The sequence below is a fragment of the Oncorhynchus masou genome, unplaced genomic scaffold (assembly GCF_036934945.1).
Source record: "Oncorhynchus masou masou isolate Uvic2021 unplaced genomic scaffold, UVic_Omas_1.1 unplaced_scaffold_2264, whole genome shotgun sequence".
NCBI classification, from domain to species: Eukaryota; Metazoa; Chordata; class Actinopteri; order Salmoniformes; family Salmonidae; genus Oncorhynchus; species Oncorhynchus masou.
Genome location: NW_027008734.1, coordinates 46,033 through 64,763, shown reverse-complemented (window position 1 = coordinate 64,763; position 18,731 = coordinate 46,033). Strand labels below are relative to the sequence as shown.

General features: G+C 40.1%; 1 protein-coding gene across 1 annotated transcript; it reads left to right on the top strand.

Annotated features, from left to right (window-relative positions):
- Positions 1–6,196: 6,196 nt before the first annotated feature.
- Positions 6,197–16,563, top strand: LOC135533170 (zinc finger protein 664-like). The gene is made up of 2 exons (XM_064960575.1): positions 6,197–6,831; positions 15,247–16,563. The coding sequence occupies exons 1-2, from the start codon at positions 6,417–6,419 to the stop codon at positions 16,206–16,208; spliced, it is 1,377 nt and encodes a 458-aa protein (XP_064816647.1). The 5' UTR covers positions 6,197–6,416; the 3' UTR covers positions 16,209–16,563.
- Positions 16,564–18,731: the final 2,168 nt, after the last annotated feature.

Below are 18,731 nucleotides of genomic sequence, written 5' to 3'. Positions count from 1 at the left end.
AGTAGTCTCGTCAACGTTAGCAGTAAGTAGCTGGTAGTCTCGTCAACGTTAGCAGTAAGTAGCTGGTAGTCTCGTCAACGTTAGCAGTAAGTAGCTGGTAGTCTAGTCAACGTTAGCAGTAAGTAGCTGGTAGTCTAGTCAACGTTAGCAGTATGTAGCTGGTAGTCTAGTCAACGTTAGCAGTATGTAGCTGGTAGTCTAGTCAACGTTAGCAGTAAGTAGCTGGTAGTCTAGTCAACGTTAGCAGTAAGTAGCTGGTAGTCTAGTCAACGTTAGCAGTAAGTAGCTGGTAGTCTAGTCAACGTTAGCAGTCACATGCAAGTCAATGAACTATTTTAATGTTGAGCAGGAGAACCTGTTTAAATTTAAATGTTTGCTTATTGTTAGTGGTGCTCGACTGTTTGCAAGTATGGCCCCTGTGAATTTGTTCGTCTTCATGGATAAACATGACATTATCTATTATTATAGAGCTCTGTTCAGCCTGTAAACAAGACATTATCTATTATTATAGAGCTCTGTTCAGCCTGAAGACATGACATTATCTATTATTATAGAGCTCTGTTCAGCCTATAAACATGACATTATCTATTATTATAGAGCTCTGCTCAGCCTGTAAACATGACATTATCTATTATTATAGAGCTCTGCTCAGCCTATAAACAAGACATTCCATGAGAGCAGGATTAGATTTGCATCTCTACGTCATTAACTCTCACCAAGTTTATTTTGTATTATGAAATGTTGTGAAGACAGATCTCTGGCTATTGTGGGATATAGTCTGGATTCAACCTTTTTGGATTAGACCACTTTATCATGTGGAGGTTTCATTCAGTTCTCTGTTTAATTAAATGATATGTTTGTCTCTGGTAGGGGAGAGACCAGACCCTCACTCTGACAGCAGGAAGAGTCCTTCAGGGGAACCAGACCCTCACTCTGACAGCAGGAAGAGTCCTTCAGGGGAACCAGACCCTCACTCTGACAGCAGGAAGAGTCCTTCAGGGGAACCAGACCCAGAGACGTCCAAACCAACAGGACGACACCACTGTTCCCACTGTGGGAAGAATTTTAGGTGGTCATGGAGCCTGAAGGAGCATGAGAGAATACACACAGGAGAAAAATCTTTCCAATGTTCCCATTGTGAAAAGAGTTTTATCTATCGAGGGAGCCTGAAAATGCATGAGAGAATACACACAGGAGAAAAGCCTTACCAATGTTCCCAGTGTGAAAGGAGTTTTACCCGATCATGGAACCTGAAAAAGCATGAGAGGACACACACAGGAGAAAAGTCTTTCCAACATACTAACACACAGGAGGAGAAGACATACCACTGCTCTCATTGTGAAAAGACATTTTCCCAGTCAGAGGACCTGAAATCACACGAGAGAATAGAGAGGCTGTGTTCTGACTTGTGTTTTTGATTAGGAATGTGTTTTTATGACCATTAAATGAAATGGATGCATGAGTTGTTGTTTTTTTATAGACGTACTTGAGAAATTAAATAAAATTTGTTCAATGTTAAAATGTGTATTTTGTTTTGATCATGAACTTTGATATATTGCATCCTTAGATGTTCAGTATATGATTTAGATATTTTAAAATGAAAATAATTAAGTAGATGAATAGAATGTGCATTTATTCATGCCAACCTTGAAACCTCTTTAATTTAGTTAATGTGTTTAATTCCAATTGGCTCATCCATCCCCCTCCTCATCCCCTGTAACTATACCCCAGGTCATTGCTGCAAATGAGAATGTGTTCTCAGTCAACTTACCTGGTAAAATAACGGATAAATAAATTGAGTTCATTTGTGTTTCTAGTCTAGTAGCTAAACGAAAATGTGATGTTCTGATAACGTTGCTAAATTCTTGACATGTAAAAAAACATTCACTTCCTCGTGAATTTCTCCCATCAGTATTTTTCCACCATGTCAGAGTGCTGATTTAAACAGGATGTAGTTAATGTCACATGTTTTTGTCTGAATAGAATTCAAATTCGTAACGTCACTAGTGGCCTGTATACAGCTACATCAATGTATTCTTACATTATATAGAAGCAGTACTGACTGAATAATATATTGCGTTAAATGTGGCTGTGCAGTTGATTATTTATTTATTGATTGATTAACCTTTATTTAACTAGGCAAGTCAGTTAATTAAGGACAAATTCTTATTTACAATGACTGCCTACACCAACCAAACCCTGGACGACGCTGGGCCAATTGTGCGCCGCCCTATGGGACTCCAAATCACGGCCGGTTGTCATAGGCCTGGATTTGAACCAGGGTGTCTGTAGTGACACCTTTAGCACTGAGATGCCTTAGACCGCTGTGATACAGCCTGGAATTGAACCAGGGTCTGTAGTGACTCCTCTAGCACTGAGATGCCTTAGACTGCTGTGATACAGTCTGGAATTGAACCAGGGTCTGTAGTGACTCCTCTTGCACTGAGATGCCTTAGACTGCTGTGATACAGCCTGGAATTGAACCAGGGACTGTAGTGACTCCTCTAGCACTGAGATACCTTAGACCGTTGTGATACAGCCTGGAATCGAACCAGGGACTGTAGTGCCTTAGACTGCTGTGATACAGCCTGGAATCGAACCAGGGAATGTAGTGCCTTAGACTGCTGCACCACTCGCCACTTCGTATGTTTTCAATTCACGTTACAAGTCTGAACCAACATATGTTAATTTTTTGTATGTCTCAATATATTAGGATTATTTAAATAAATAAATTAAGAGGAAAAAGGTTTTGTCTGAAAGTAAAATAAACATTTTTCCTAAACTGCGTTGCACATCTCCATCTGATGACTGGGCATCTTTCAGATGATGCTGCTGGTGTGACGTATAATCTAGTGGACGGGAAGCTTCGTCTACAACAGCTCGTCAGCCACTTCGGTAGCTTGCCAGACAACATAGCCGAAACATTATAGCTCCTTGAGATGCTTTCGGTGTATATTAGACACTGTGTTTAAAAAAATATTATTTCATATTTATGTACTAATCAGCTGAACAGCTAAAATAGCCTACCACTAGGCTTGATGCTCATCTTAACTAGCTAACATTAGTACGTACATATCCCAACCAGAAGCCATGCATTACAGGCAAGTCTAGGTCCAAAAGGCTCCTTAACGGCTTCTACACCCAAGCCATAAGTGCTTAACTGCTGAACAATTAATCAAATGGCTACCCAGACAATTTGCAGTTTTTTTTACACTGCTGCTATTTAGTGTTTATTATCTATGCATAGTCACTTTACCCCAACCTACATCTACATATTAACTAAATTACCTCAACTAACCTGTTGAAGCACCTTTGGCAGCAGTTACAGCCTTGAGTCTTCTTGGGTACGAAGCTACAAGCTTGGCACACCTGTATTTGGGGAGTTTCTCCCATTCTTCTCTGCAGATCCTCTCAAGCTCTGTCAGGTAAGATGGGGAGCGTCGCTGCACAGCTATTTTCAGGTCTCTCCAGAGATGTCCGATCGGGCTCTGGCTGGGGCACTCAAGGACATTCAGATACTCATCCCGAAGCCTCTCCTGCATTGTCTTGGCTATGTGCTTGGGGTCGTTGTCTTGTTGGACTTCAAGCCAGTCTGAGGTCCCCTGGAGCAGGATTTCATCAAGGATCTCTCTATACTTTGCTCCGTCTTTCCCCCTCCTGACTAGCTTCCCAGTCTCTGCCTCTAAATAACATCGAAACAGCATGATGCTGCCTCCACCATGCTTCACCATAGGGACGGTGCCAGGTTCCCTCCTGACTAGCCTCCCAGTCTCTGCCTCTAAATAACATCGAAACAGCATGATGCTGCCACCACCTTGCTTCACCGTAGGGACGGTGCCAGGTTCCCTCCTGACTAGCTTCCCAGTCTCTGCCTCTAAATAACATCGAAACAGCATGATGCTGCCTCCACCATGCTTCACCATAGGGACGGTGCCAGGTTCCCTCCTGACTAGCCTCCCAGTCTCTGCCTCTAAATAACATCGAAACAGCATGATGCTGCCACCACCTTGCTTCACCATAGGGACGGTGCCAAGTTCCCTCCTGATTAGCCTCCCAGTCTCTGCCTCTAAATAACATCCAAACAGCATGATGCTGCCACCACCATGCTTCACCGTAGGGACGGTGCCAGGTTCCCTCTTGACTAGCCTCCCAGTCTCTGCCTCTAAATAACATCCAAACAGCATGATGCTGCCACCACCATGCTTCACCGTAGGGACGGTGCCAGGTTCCCTCCTGACTAGCTTCCCAGTCTCTGCCTCTAAATAACATCGAAACAGCATGATGCTGCCTCCACCATGCTTCACCATAGGGACGGTGCCAGGTTACCCTCCTGACTAGCCTCCCAGTCTCTGCCTCTAAATAACATCGAAACAGCATGATGCTGCCACCACCTTGCTTCACCATAGGGACGGTGCCAAGTTCCCTCCTGATTAGCCTCCCAGTCTCTGCCTCTAAATAACATCCAAACAGCATGATGCTGCCACCACCATGCTTCACCGTAGGGACGGTGCCAGGTTCCCTCTTGACTAGCCTCCCAGTCTCTGCCTCTAAATAACATCCAAACAGCATGATGCTGCCACCACCATGCTTCACCGTAGGGACGGTGCCAGGTTCCCTCCTGACTAGCCTCCCAGTCTCTGCCTCTAAATAACATCCAAACAGCATGATGCTGCCACCGCCATGCTTCACCGTGGGGACGGTGCCAGGTTCCCTCCTGCCTAACCTTCCAGTCTCTGCTTCTAAATAACATCCAAACAACATGATGCTGCCACCACCATGCTTCACCGTAGGGGCGGTGCCAGGTTCTCTCCTGACGTGACGCTTTGTCATTCAGGTCAAAGAATTCAATCTTGGTTTCACCAGACCAAATAATCTAATTTCTCAAGAACTGAGAGTCCTTTAATAACTGCTTTTGGCAAACGCCAAGCAGGTAGCTAGATGGCTATGATAGCTAAGGTGAACTCAACTCAGACTGATGGTGAGGATTAACATTAGCTAGCTTTCCCCCAGCAGTTTCAATCTAGCAAACGAGTTAATGGCATTTTCTCAACGTCATCAATCCGATGGATAGCTAGCAAGTATATTGGTTTTCCCTTGCATCTAAAGCTGCCTGATTGGCCAGTTGATAGTAAAGTAGGATGCCTGATATAGCAGGCCAGTTGATAGTAAAGTAGAATGAATGATACAACTAGCTGTAACTGCAATGGCTAGCCAGGAGTTTGTCTGAAAATGTAGACTTGTGAACAACAACTTTGTCATGTAGTAACCAAAAACTATGAAATAACACATATGGAATCATGTAGTAACCAAAAACTATGAAATAACACATATGGACTCATATAGTGACCAAAAAAGTGTTAAATCAAATCTGTATATATATATATATCCCCCAGAGTCAAAAAAAAAAAAAAAATGGTTGAGAAAATCTCACAGTACTTAGAACTATATAAATTCCTGTAGAAGTTGGAATTAAGGTTAGAGACTAATTTGGGATCGTCTGTGATGAGACCATTGATATTTAATTGTTGAATTGTATTATTTGTAAGAGTGGTCTTTTTCTAACCTGAAAAAAACAAGATGAATTTTGTTCATCCTCCTCCAGCCACTTCTTCCCTGATCTGACAAAGGCTCCCTCTGCTTTCAGTTTATACATATCATCCAACTTGTGTTGTAGCTCAAACAGAACAGATTTGTCCTCCTCTGAGAGACTTTCAACAGACTTTTGAACGAGACAGGTGATCTTTGTAATTATACTTTCTTCTTCAACTCTCCTCGTCTTGGTAAGAATATTCTCACATATTCTTAAATATTTTCCAACCTCATATTTAAAAGGCTGCTAGGACATGAACACAGTAGCACAGAATAGATCCATATGACGTTGAGAAATAGTGCACTGTGGGAAGTTTAGAAGATACCCTGGAAATAAGTTAATAAATAGGTAATAACGCAAAAAACATAACTGTATGTTCTTATAGGGAACCAGATCGTGACCACAACTAAGTTACTAAGTCTTTAACCACACAGTGTTGTTACATCGGTGAGTAAAAACTCGTGCTTCCTACCCTTTAACATTTTGTCTGAAAATAAAATATACATTTTACTCAACTGCGTTTCTACTCCAGTCAGCAGATGGCGGTCTGAGACTTTAAGGCGATGCTGCTGGTGTGACGTATAATCTAGTGGACGGAACGCTTCTTTCAACAGCAGCAACAGTTCGTCAGACACCTCGGTAGCTTGCTAGACTAAATAGCCCAAACAACAAAGCTCTTCCGACGCTTTCGTGTATATTAGCCGCTGTATGTCGTCTAGCGTTAGTTAGTTATCCGATTTAATTTCATATTTACGGTGCTGTTGTTATTGGTCAGCTAGCGTGCTGGTTAAGTTAACATTAGCCTAGCTAGCTATCATCTCCGACCATGAGTTCACTGAGCTACTCACCTCCTGATAAAGAAGAGGCGGTCTGCTGGACGGAGAAAGAAGCTCTCGTGAAAGAGGAGGAGGAGGAAGTTACAATACAAAAACAAGTAGAGGGTGAGGCTGTTACGGTGAAAGAAGAAGAGAAAGACGTTTCAGTGAAAGAAGAGGAAGATGTGTTCAGAGTGAAAGAGGAGGAGGATGTGACAGTAAAAGAAGAGGAGGAGGATGCAGTTTTTGGAGTGAAAGAGGAAGAGGAGGAGATGACTGTCACATCTAAAATGGAGGAGGAAGAAGAAGAGGAGGAAACTGGATATCTGGGCCCAGTTTCCCAAACGCATCTTATGTCATCCAATGGTTCTAATGATGAACTTAACCGTAAGATGCGTTTGAAAAACCGTTCCCTGATTAGCACTAGTAAGTAAAAACAGAAGCACAAACTCTGCAGTTGAACTGATGTTTGGTGTTAAAGGGGAAATCTGTAGTTGCTACATCCATATTTGGACTTTTAAATTATTTATTTATAGCCATTGATTCTTGAAGAATATAACACATGCCTCATGAGCTTAGTTCAACTGTTGTACCCCATCAGAACCCCAAATAAGCTTTTTTTAATCCAATGTTTAGAAACAATGTAAACCAACACTGTATAGCCTCAACATGGTTAAAACTATAATGTTGATATCATGGATGGTCAGTCCTTGCATCCATAGGTCTGTCTATGAATTTGAGAGTAGTTACATTTCTCCAGCCCCATCATCATCTTATTACCAAAACAGTGGTAGAATGATTGATTAGATTAGTTGATTGATTGTGTAGTTTTTTTAATGGGACAACCTAGGATATAAACAGCAACAAAATGCCAGCCATGAGTCACTGGACCCAGGTTTGAGTTCAGCTCAGGGCTGAATTCACTCCACTATGAATACAAGGACTGGCCATCCATGAGGTCATAATGATAGTTTAACCAGGTTTCTAGGATATATATGCGTGGCGCGCTAAATATAAATAGTGGTGGTGCGCGCTAAATAGCGTTTCAATCGGTGACGTCACATGCTCTGAGACCTTGAAGTAGTGGTTCTCTGCTCTGCAAGGGCCGTGGCTTTTGTGGAGTGATGGGTAACGATGCTTCGTGGGTGACTGTTGTTGATGTGTGCTGAGGGGGTATGGGCGAGGGGACGGGCTAAAGTTATACTGTTACATATAGTATATTCTAGAATTCATCTGTGAGGTCATAATGATCGTTTAACCAGGTTTCTAGAATATATAGTATATTCTAGAATTCATTCATGAGGTCATAATGAGAGTTTTAACCTATTTTTGAAGCTATACAGTGTTTGTTTACAAACAGTGGCGTCATACAGGCGTATATATTGGTTTCTGATGGGGTGAGACAGTTGAAACATGAGTCGTTTATAAGCTCTATTCTTCAGGAATCAATGGTGATATATTATATGGGTCTTTCTATAGCTACCAGTGCAGGTGTCCCTGTGGAGGTCAAATTGTTAGAACTGTTGATAAGTCATTGTATAATATTCAGCCAATTGTTTTCGGGCTGACCGTAGTCTACTGGTCGATTGTTCTGTCGATGGGTTGTTTTGTTGACCGTGATTTATTTTTGTAGAGGAGTCGCAAATACTCTATATATTCAACATTTTGTGGACACACCTTCAAATTAGTGGGTTCAGCTATTTCATCCGTTGCTGACTGGTGTATAAAATCGAGAACACAGCCGTGCAATTTCCATAGACAAACACTGGTAGTAGGATGGCCTTACTGAAGAGCTCTTCCATTAAATGTAGCACCATCATGGGATGCAACCTTTCCAACAAGTCAGTTTGTCAAATTTCTGCCCTGTTAGCGCTGCCTCAGGTCAACTGTAAGTGCTGTTATTGTGAAGTGGAAAACTCTAGGAGCAACAATGGCTCAGCCACTAAGTGGTAGGCCACACAATCTCACAGAACGGGACCTCCGAGTGCTCAAGCGCATTCCAAACTGCCTGTGGAAGCAACATCAGCACAATAACTGTTTGTCGGGAGCTTCATGAGATGGGTTTCTATGGCCCAGCAGTCGCACACACAATCTTAAGGTCACCATGTGCAATGCCAAACGTCGGCTTGGTGTAAAGCTCGCCGCCATTGGACTCTAGAGCAGAGTGATGAATCCCACGTCACCATCTGGCATGAAATGGGTTTGCTTGGCCCAGCAGTCGCACACACAATCCTAAGATCACCATGTGCAATGCCAAACGTCGGCTTGGTGCAAAGCTCGCCGCCATTGGACTCTGGAGTGATGAATCCCATCTGGCAGATGCCCGGACAACACTACCTGTCCGAATGCACAGTGTCAACTGTAAAGTTTGGTGGAAGAGGAATAATGATCTGGGGTTGTTTTTTCATGGTTCGGGCCCCTTAGTTCCAACGAGGGGAAATTGTAACACTACATCATACAATGACATTCAAGAATATTCTGTGCTTCCAACAGTTTGTGGAACAGTTTGGTTCTTTCCTGTTGGAGCATGACAATGCCCCTGTGCCTAAATCGAAGTCCAAACAGATATGGTTTGACGAGATCGATGTGGAAGAACTTGACTTGCCTGCACAGAGCCCTGACCTCAACCCCATCGAACACCTTAGGGATACATTGGTTTTACCTTAACTGTCTAAGACAATTGAGGAGAGAGCAAACCCCAACTTCTATAATCAATTGCCTAACTGTTGAATATGCCTGGCTTTATATATCAGTACCAGTCACAGTTTGGACGCACCTACTCATTCAAGGCTTTTTCTTTATGTTTTACTATTTTCTACATTGTAAACTAATCGTGAAGTCATCAAAACTATAAAATAACACATATGGAATCATGTAGTAACCAAAAAAGTGTTAAACAAACCAAAATGTATTTTATATTTGAGATTCTTCAAATAGCCACCCTTTGCCTTGATGACAGCTTTGCACACTCTTGGCATTCTCTCAACCAGCTTCATGAGGTAGTCACCTGGAATGCATTTCAATTAACTTCTCTGGGATATGCACCTCGACAACAGCCAAATTCAAAACAACAAAAATCTCATAATTAAAATTCCTCTAGCATTCAAGTATTTTACACCATTTTAAAGATACAATTCTCGTTAATCCAGCAACAGTCTGATTTCAAAAATGCTTTCCAGCGAAAGCTCCACAAACGATTGTTAGGTCACCACCAAGTCACAAAAAAACATACAGACATTTTCCAGCCAAAGAGAGGAGTCACAAAAAGCAGAAATATAGATCAAATTAATCACTAACCTTTGATCTTCATCAGATGGCACTCATGGGACTTCATGTTACACAATGCACGTATGTTTTGTTCAATAAAGTTAATATTTATATCCAAAAATCTCAGTTTACATTGGCGCGTTATGTTCAGTAATGTTTTGCCTCCAAAACGTCCGGTGATTTTGCAGAGAGCCACATCAATTCACTGAAATTCTCATCATAAACGCTGATGAAAGATACAAGTGTTATACATAGAATTAAAGATAAACTTCTCCTTAATGCCACCACTGTGTCAGATTAAAAAAAAAAAGCTTTACGGCAAAAGCAAACCATGCGACTATCTATCGCTCAGCCTCCAAAACAAGCCATACAGATACCCGCCATGTTGTGGAGTCAACAAAAGTCAAAAATAGCATTATAAATATTCACTTATCTTTGATGATCTTCATCGGAATGCACTCCCAGGAATCACAGTTCCACAATAAATGTTTGTTTTGTTCGATATAGTCCATATTTATGTCCAAATACCTCCTTTTTGTTTGCGCGTTTGGTTCACTATTCCAAATGCAGTAGGCAATAAGTCCAGATGAAAAGTCAAAAAAAGTTCCATTACCGTTCATAGAAACGTGTCAAACGATGTCTATAATCAATCTGTAGGATGTTTTAATCGTACATCTTCAATAATATGCCAACTGGGAAATTCCTTTGTCTTTAGAAATGAAAAGGAACTGAGCCTCGCGAGACTTAGCTCAAGGCTTTCTGCCAGACCCCTGTTTCAAACAGCTCTTATTCACTCCCCCTTCACAGTTGAAGCCTGAAACAATGTTCTAAAGACTGTTGACATCTAGTGGAAGCTGTAGGAACTTCAATATGACCCCATTTACACTGTATATTGGATAGGCAATCACTTGAAAAACTTCAAACCTCAGATTTCCCACTTCCTGGTTGGATTTTTCTCAGGTTTTCTCCTGCAATATGAGTTCTGTTATACTCACAGACATCATTCAAACAGATTTATAAATTCAGAGTGTTATCTTTCCAAATCTACCATATCCTACCTTCTGGGCCTGAGTAGCAGGCAGTTTACTCTGGGTACAATTTTCATCCAGACGTGATAAATACTGCCCCTATCCCAAAGAAGTTTTAACTGGTGTTCCTTGTTAAGTTCATTTGTGGAATTTCTTTCCTCCTTAATGTGTTTGAGCCAATCAGTTGTGTTGTGAAAAGGTAGGGGTGGTATAGCCCTATTTTGTAAAAGACCAAGTCCATATTATGGCAGGAACAGCTCAAATAAGCAAAGAGAAATGACAGTCCGTCATTACTTTAAGACATGAAGGTCAGTCAATCTCGAAAATGTCAAAACTTTGAAAGTTTTTTTGTGTGCCGTCGCAAAAACCATCAAGCGCTGTGATGAAACTGGCTCTCATGAGGACCACCACAGGAAAGGAAGACCCAGAGTTACCTCTGCTGCAGAGGATAAGTTCATTAGGGTTACCAGCCTCAGAAATGGGCAAATAACTGCATCTCAGATTGCAGCCCAAATAAGTTCAAGTAACATACACATCTCAACATCAACTGTTCAGAGGAGACTGTTTGAAATCAGGCCTTCATGGTCGAATTGCTGAAAATAAACCACTACTAAAGGACAGCAATAACAAGAAGAAGAGTCTTACTTGGGCCAAGAAACACAAGCAATGGACATTAGACAGATGGAAATCTGTCCTTTGGTCTGATGAGTTCGAATTTCAGATTTTTGGTTCCAACCGTGGTGTCTTTGTGAGATGCAGATTAGGTGAATGGATGATCTCCGCATGTGTGGTTCTGCAACGGGATAACAGATATACTGCAACTGGATAACAGATATACTGCAACTGGATAACAGATATACTGCAACTGGATAACAGATATACTGCAACTGGATAACTGATATACTGCAACTGGATAACAGATATACTGCAACTGGATAACAGATATACTGCAACTGGATAACAGATATACTGCAACTGGATAACTGATATACTGCAACTGGATAACAGATATACTGCAACGAGATAACAGATATACTGCAACTGGATAACAGATATACTACAACTGGATAACAGATATACTGCAACTGGATAACAGATATACTATATCCATAACTATATAACAGATATACTGCAACTGGATAACAGATATACTACAACTGGATAACTGATATACTGCAACTGGATAACAGATATACTGCAACTAGATAACAGATATACTGCAACTGGATAACAGATATACTGCAACGAGATAACTGATATACTGCAACTGGATAACAGATATACTGCAACTGGTTAACAGATATACTGCAACTGGATAACAGATATACTGCAACTGGATAACAGATATACTGCAACTGGATAACAGATATACTGCAACTGGATAACAGATATACTGCAACTGGATAACAGATATACTGCAACTGGATAACAGATATACTGCAACTGGATAACAGATATACTGCAACTGGATAACAGATATACTGCAACTGGATAACAGATATACTGCAACTGGATAACTGATATACTGCAACTGGATAACAGATATACTGCAAATGGATAACAGATATACTGCAACTGGATAACAGATATACTGCAACTGGATAACAGATATACTGCAACTGGATAACAGATATACTGCAACTGGATAACAGATATACTGCAACTGGATAACTGATATACTGCAACTGGATAACAGATATACTGCAACTGGATAACAGATATACTGCAACTGGATAACAGATATACTGCAACTGGATAACAGATATACTGCAACTGGATAACAGATATACTGCAACTGGATAACAGATATACTGCAACTGGATAACTGATATACTGCAACTGGATAACTGATATACTGCAACTGGATAACAGATATACTGCAACTGGATAACTGATATACTGCAACTGGATAACAGATATACTGCAACTGGATAACAGATATACTATATCCATAACTATATAACAGATATACTGCAACTGGATAACAGATATACTACAACTGGATAACTGATATACTGCAACTGGATAACAGATATACTGCAACTAGATAACTGATATACTGCAACTGGATAACAGATATACTGCAACTGGATAACAGATATACTGCAACTGGATAACAGATATACTGCAACTGGATAACAGATATACTACAACTGGATAACTGATATACTGCAACTGGATAACAGATATACTGCAACTGGATAACTGATATACTGCAACTGGATAACAGATATACTGCAACTGGATAACAGATACACTGCAACTGGATAACTGATATACTGCAACGAGATAACAGATATACTGCAACTGGATAACAGATATACTGCAACTGGATAACAGATATACTGCAACTGGATAACAGATATACTGCAACTGGATAACTGATATACTGCAACTAGATAACAGATATACTGCAACTGGATAACAGATATACTGCAACGAGATAACAGATATACTGCAAATGGATAACAGATATACTATATCCATAACTATATAACAGATATACTGCAACTGGATAACAGATATACTGCAACTGGATAACAGATATACTGCAACTAGATAACTGATATACTGCAACTGGATAACTGATATACTGCAACTGGATAACAGATATACTATATCCATAACTATATAACAGATATACTACAACTAGATAACAGATATACTACAACTATGTAACATATATATACTACAACTATATAACTGATATACTGCAACTGGATAACAGATATACTGCAACTAGATAACAGATATACTACAACTATGTAACATATATATACTACAACTATATAACTGATATACTGCAACTGGATAACAGATATACTACAACTGGATAACAGATATACTATATCCATAACTATATAACAGATATACTACAACTAGATAACAGATATACTGCAACTAGATAACAGATATACTGCAACGGGATAACAGATATACTGCAACTAGATAACTGATATACTACAACTGGATAACTGATATACTACAACTGGATAACAGATATACTGCAACTGGATAACAGATATACTGCAACTAGATAACAGATATACTGCAACGGGATAACAGATATACTGCAGCTAGATAACATATATACTGCAACTGGATAACTGATATACTGCAACTAGATATCAGATATACTGCAACTAGATAACAGATATACTGCAACTGGATAACTGATATACTGCAACTAGATAACAGATATACTGCAACTGGATAACTGATAACTGATATACTGCAACTAGATATCAGATATACTACAACTAGATAACAGATATACTGCAACTAGATAACTGATATACTGCAACTGGATAACAGATATACTACAACTGGATAACTGATATACTACAACTGGATAACAGATATACTACAACTAGATAACTGATATACTGCAACTGGATAACAGATATACTATATCCATAACTATATAACAGATATACTACAACTAGATAACTGATATACTACAACTGGATAACAGATATACTGCAACGGGATAACAGATATACTGCAACTGGATAACAGATATACTATATCCATAACTATATAACAGATATACTACAACTAGATAACAGATATACTGCAACTGGATAACAGATATACTACAACTAGATAGCAGATATACTGCAACTGGATAACAGATATACTATATCCATAACTATATAACAGATATACTGCAACTGGATAACAGATATACTGCAACTGGATAACAGATATACTACAACCAGATAACAGATATAATGCAACGAGATAACAGATATACTACAACTAGATAACAGATAACAGATATAATGCAACTAGATAACTGATATACTGCAACTGGATAACTGATATACTGCAACTGGATAACTGATATACTGCAACTGGATAACAGATATACTGCAACTAGATAACAGATATACTGCAACTAGATAACAGATAACAGATATAATGCAACGAGATAACAGATATACTGCAACGAGATAACAGATATACTGCAACTGGATAACAGATATACTGCAACTGGATAACAGATATACTGCAACTAGATAACATATATACTACAACTATGTAACTGATATACTGCAACTGGATAACAGATATACTACAACTATGTAACTGATATACTACAACTAGATAACTGATATACTGCAACTAGATAACAGATATACTGCAACTGGATAACAGATATACTACAACTATGTAACTGATATACTACAACTAAATAACTGATATACTGCAACTAGATAACTGATATACTGCAAATAGATAACTGATATACTGCAACTAGATAACTGATATACTGCATATTGGTGACCAAGAGTCGTCTGCTTAGGGTTTCAACAACTGTAATAACTTATTTCTACAATCATCCACTTTACGACTGTAAAAAAATAAGACTAAATATGACTTGTTGCTCACTTGACTGTTAAGAAAATAGTCCGTTTGTGAAATGTTTTAAACATTCATTACAGACGTAAAAATCATGGGCATCACCTTTTAGCTCAAATAAACAGTGGATTTCTGCTGTTGTGGGCCTTTAACCATCTGTCTGACTTTGTTGTTCACACAGGAGAGAGACCTGACTATCGTGGATCCTCTGGGAAGCCTCAAAACCCTCATGATGCTGACGAGGCAGAGAAGAGTCTCTCCACATCAGAACACCTCAATAAACACCAGCGGAAACCCACAAGGAAGAAATCTCACCACTGCTCTGACTGTGGGAAGAGATTCACCTCTTCAACAGACCTTAAAAGACATCAGAGAATACATACAGGAGAGAAACCTTATAGCTGTGATTGGTGTGGGAAGAGTTTTACTACATCTAGCCAGCTGACTATACACCAGAGAATACACACAGGTGAGAAACCTTACCACTGCTCTGACTGTGGAACAAGTTTTGTTTCTTCCCAATATTTAAAATCACACAAGAGAACGCACACAATAGCGAAACCTTACCACTGCTCTGACTGTGGAAAGTGTTTTGTTTCGTCACAATATTTAAAATCACACCAGAAAACACACACAGGAGAGAAGCCTTATAGCTGTGATCAATGTGGGAAGAGTTTTAGTCACTCAAGCAACCTGATGGTACATTTGAGAACGCACACTGGAGAGAAACCTTTTAGCTGTGATCAATGTGGGAAGAGTTTTACTTCATCTAGTCAGCTGACTATACACAAGAGAACGCACACAGGAGAGAAACCTTACCACTGCTCTGACTGTGGAAAGAGTTTTGTTTCGTCCCAATATTTAAAATCACACCAGAAAACACACAAAGGAGAGAAGCCTTATAGCTGTGATCAATGTGGGAGGAGTTTTACTCACTCAAGCAACATGATATCACACCAGAGAACACACACAGGAGCGAAACCTTGTGGCTGTAATCAATGTGGGAAGAGGTTTACTCAGCCAAACATCCTGATAGCCCACCAGAGAACTCACACAGGAGAGAAACCTTATAGCTGTGATCAATGTGGCAAGAATTACGCTGGTAAAAGATCTCTGATAAAACATCAGAAAGTACATACATGAAGGGGTTGTTTCATGATATCAATGAAATAATGTCTCAATGTAGAATGTTTTAACATTGTAGTAGGAGTGTTCTAATGATGTCACAATGTAGAATGCTTTAACATTGTAGAAGGAGTGTTCTAATGATGTCACAATGTAGAATGTTTTAACATTGTAGTAGGAGTGTTCTAATGATGTCACTATTTAGAATGCTTTAACATTGTAGTAGGAGTATTTTAATGATGTCACAATGGAGAACCCTAAAGGTTTGTCCCCTGATCTATTGATTTCAGCATGATATGAATATTAGCCTCATGGAGAAAAGTACAGGCTCTGAATTGAAAGAGTACTATTTATGTGATCAACATAAACACAAATAAAGTGATGCGTTTCATTTCCCGCGTTGGTGGCCTACTTGAATCAAACTGCAACACTTTAAAATGTAGCTCGCTGTTTTCTACAAGTTGTCCTCTAAATAGCGATGTACACATTATTCCCACATTTCTGCAACCTCATCTCTCCCTCTTGCGCAATTGATTTCAACGTGAAATCGATGAGTGATGACAAATAAGTGTTGCGTTCCTTTGTTTAAATTGTTTTGACAAGTACGAGTACTTGCACGCCTATACATATGGATGCAGTATATTTAAAAAAAGCTTGGACCAACTTATGAACAATTTTTTTAAACAATAATACATCACTCCAATATTTACACACAGTATTTCTTGACAACATTCAAGTGCTAATTGTCTTTATTCCCTGAAGAAGCATGACTGAAATCACCTCGTATTTCAAACATTCAGCCTGACAACAGATAAATGTTTAATTATTCCATGACTCACCATTCAGTTCATCATCTCCAATACATAAGGGTACACCTGTTGAGATTTAGACCGGTCACCCAACAACAGGATAGCATTTCCATGGGAACGGAGAGGAGTTGTGTGGAGATACGCATCTCCGACACCAGGGTAGTTAAGCTCTCGTCGGCCCCAAAATCCAGAAGCACCTGGAGAGATTTAGACCAGTCACCCAACAACAGGATAGATTTTTTACATTTATTTTATTTAACCTTTATTTAACCAGGTAGGCTAGTTGAGAACGAGTTCTCATTTGCAACTGTGACCTGGCCAAGATAAAGCATAGCAATTTGACACATATAACAACACAGAGTTACACATGGAATAACAAAACATACAGTCAATAATACAGTAGAAAAAAGAAAACAAAAAGTCTATATACAGTTAGTGCAAATGAGGTCAAATAAGGGAGTTAAGGCAAATAAATAGTGCAGATGAGGTAAGATAAGGGAATAAATAGGCCATGGTGGTGAAGTAATTACAATTTAGCAATTAAACACTGGAATGGTAGATGTGCAGAAGATGAACATGCAGGTAGAGATACTGGGGTGCAAAGGAGCAAAATAAATAAATACCAGTATGGGGATGAGGTAGGTAGATAGATGGGCTGTCAACAGATGGGCTAAGTACAGGTGCAGTGATCTGTAAACTGCTCTGACAGCTGGTGCTTAAAGCTAGTGAGGGAGATATGAGTCTCCAGCTTCAGTGATTTTTGCAGTTCATTCCAGTCATTGGCAGCAGAGAACTGGAAGGAAAGGCTTTGGGGGTGACCAGTCAGATATACCTGCTGGAGCACGTGCTACGAGTGGGTGCTGCTATGGTGACCAGTGACCTGAGATAAGGCGGGGCTTTACCTAGCAGAGACTTGTAGATAACCTGTAGCCAGTGGGTTTGGTGATGAGTATGAAGCGAGGGCCAACCAACAAGAGCGTACAGGTCGCAGTGGTGGGTAGTGTATGGGGCTTTGGTGACAAAACGGATGGCACTGTGATAGACTGCATCCAATTTGTTGAATAGAGTGTTGGAGGCTATTTTATAGATGACATCGCCGAAGTCAAGGATCGGTAGGATGGTCAGTTTTACGAGGGTATGTTTGGCAGCATGAGTGAAGCATGCTTTGTTGCGATATAGGAAACCGATTCTAGATTTAATTTTGGATTGGAGATGCTTAATGTGAGTCTGGAGGAGTGTTTACAGTCTAACCAGACACCTAGGTATTTGTAGTTGTCCACATATTCTAAGTCAGAGCCGTCAAGAATAGTGATAATGGACGGGTGGGCAGTGATCGATTGAATAGCATGCATTTAGTTTTACTTGCATTTAAGAGCAGTTGGAGGCCACGGAAGGAGAGTTGTATGGCATTGAAGCTCGTCTGGGGGATAACAGTGTCCAAAGAGGGGCCAGAAGTATACTTAATGGTGTTGTCTGCGTAGAGTTGGAGAATCACCAGCAGCAAGAGCGACGTCATTGATGTATACAGAGAAGAGAGTCGGCCCGAGAATTGAACCCTGTGGCACTCCCAGAGAGACTGCCAGAGGTCCTGACAACAGGCCCTCCAATTTGACACACTGAACTCTGTCAGAGAAGTAGTTGATAAACCAGGCGAGGCAATAATTTGAGAAACCAAGGCTGTCGAGCCTGCCAATAAGAATGTGGTGATTGACAGAGTCGAAAGCCTTGGCCA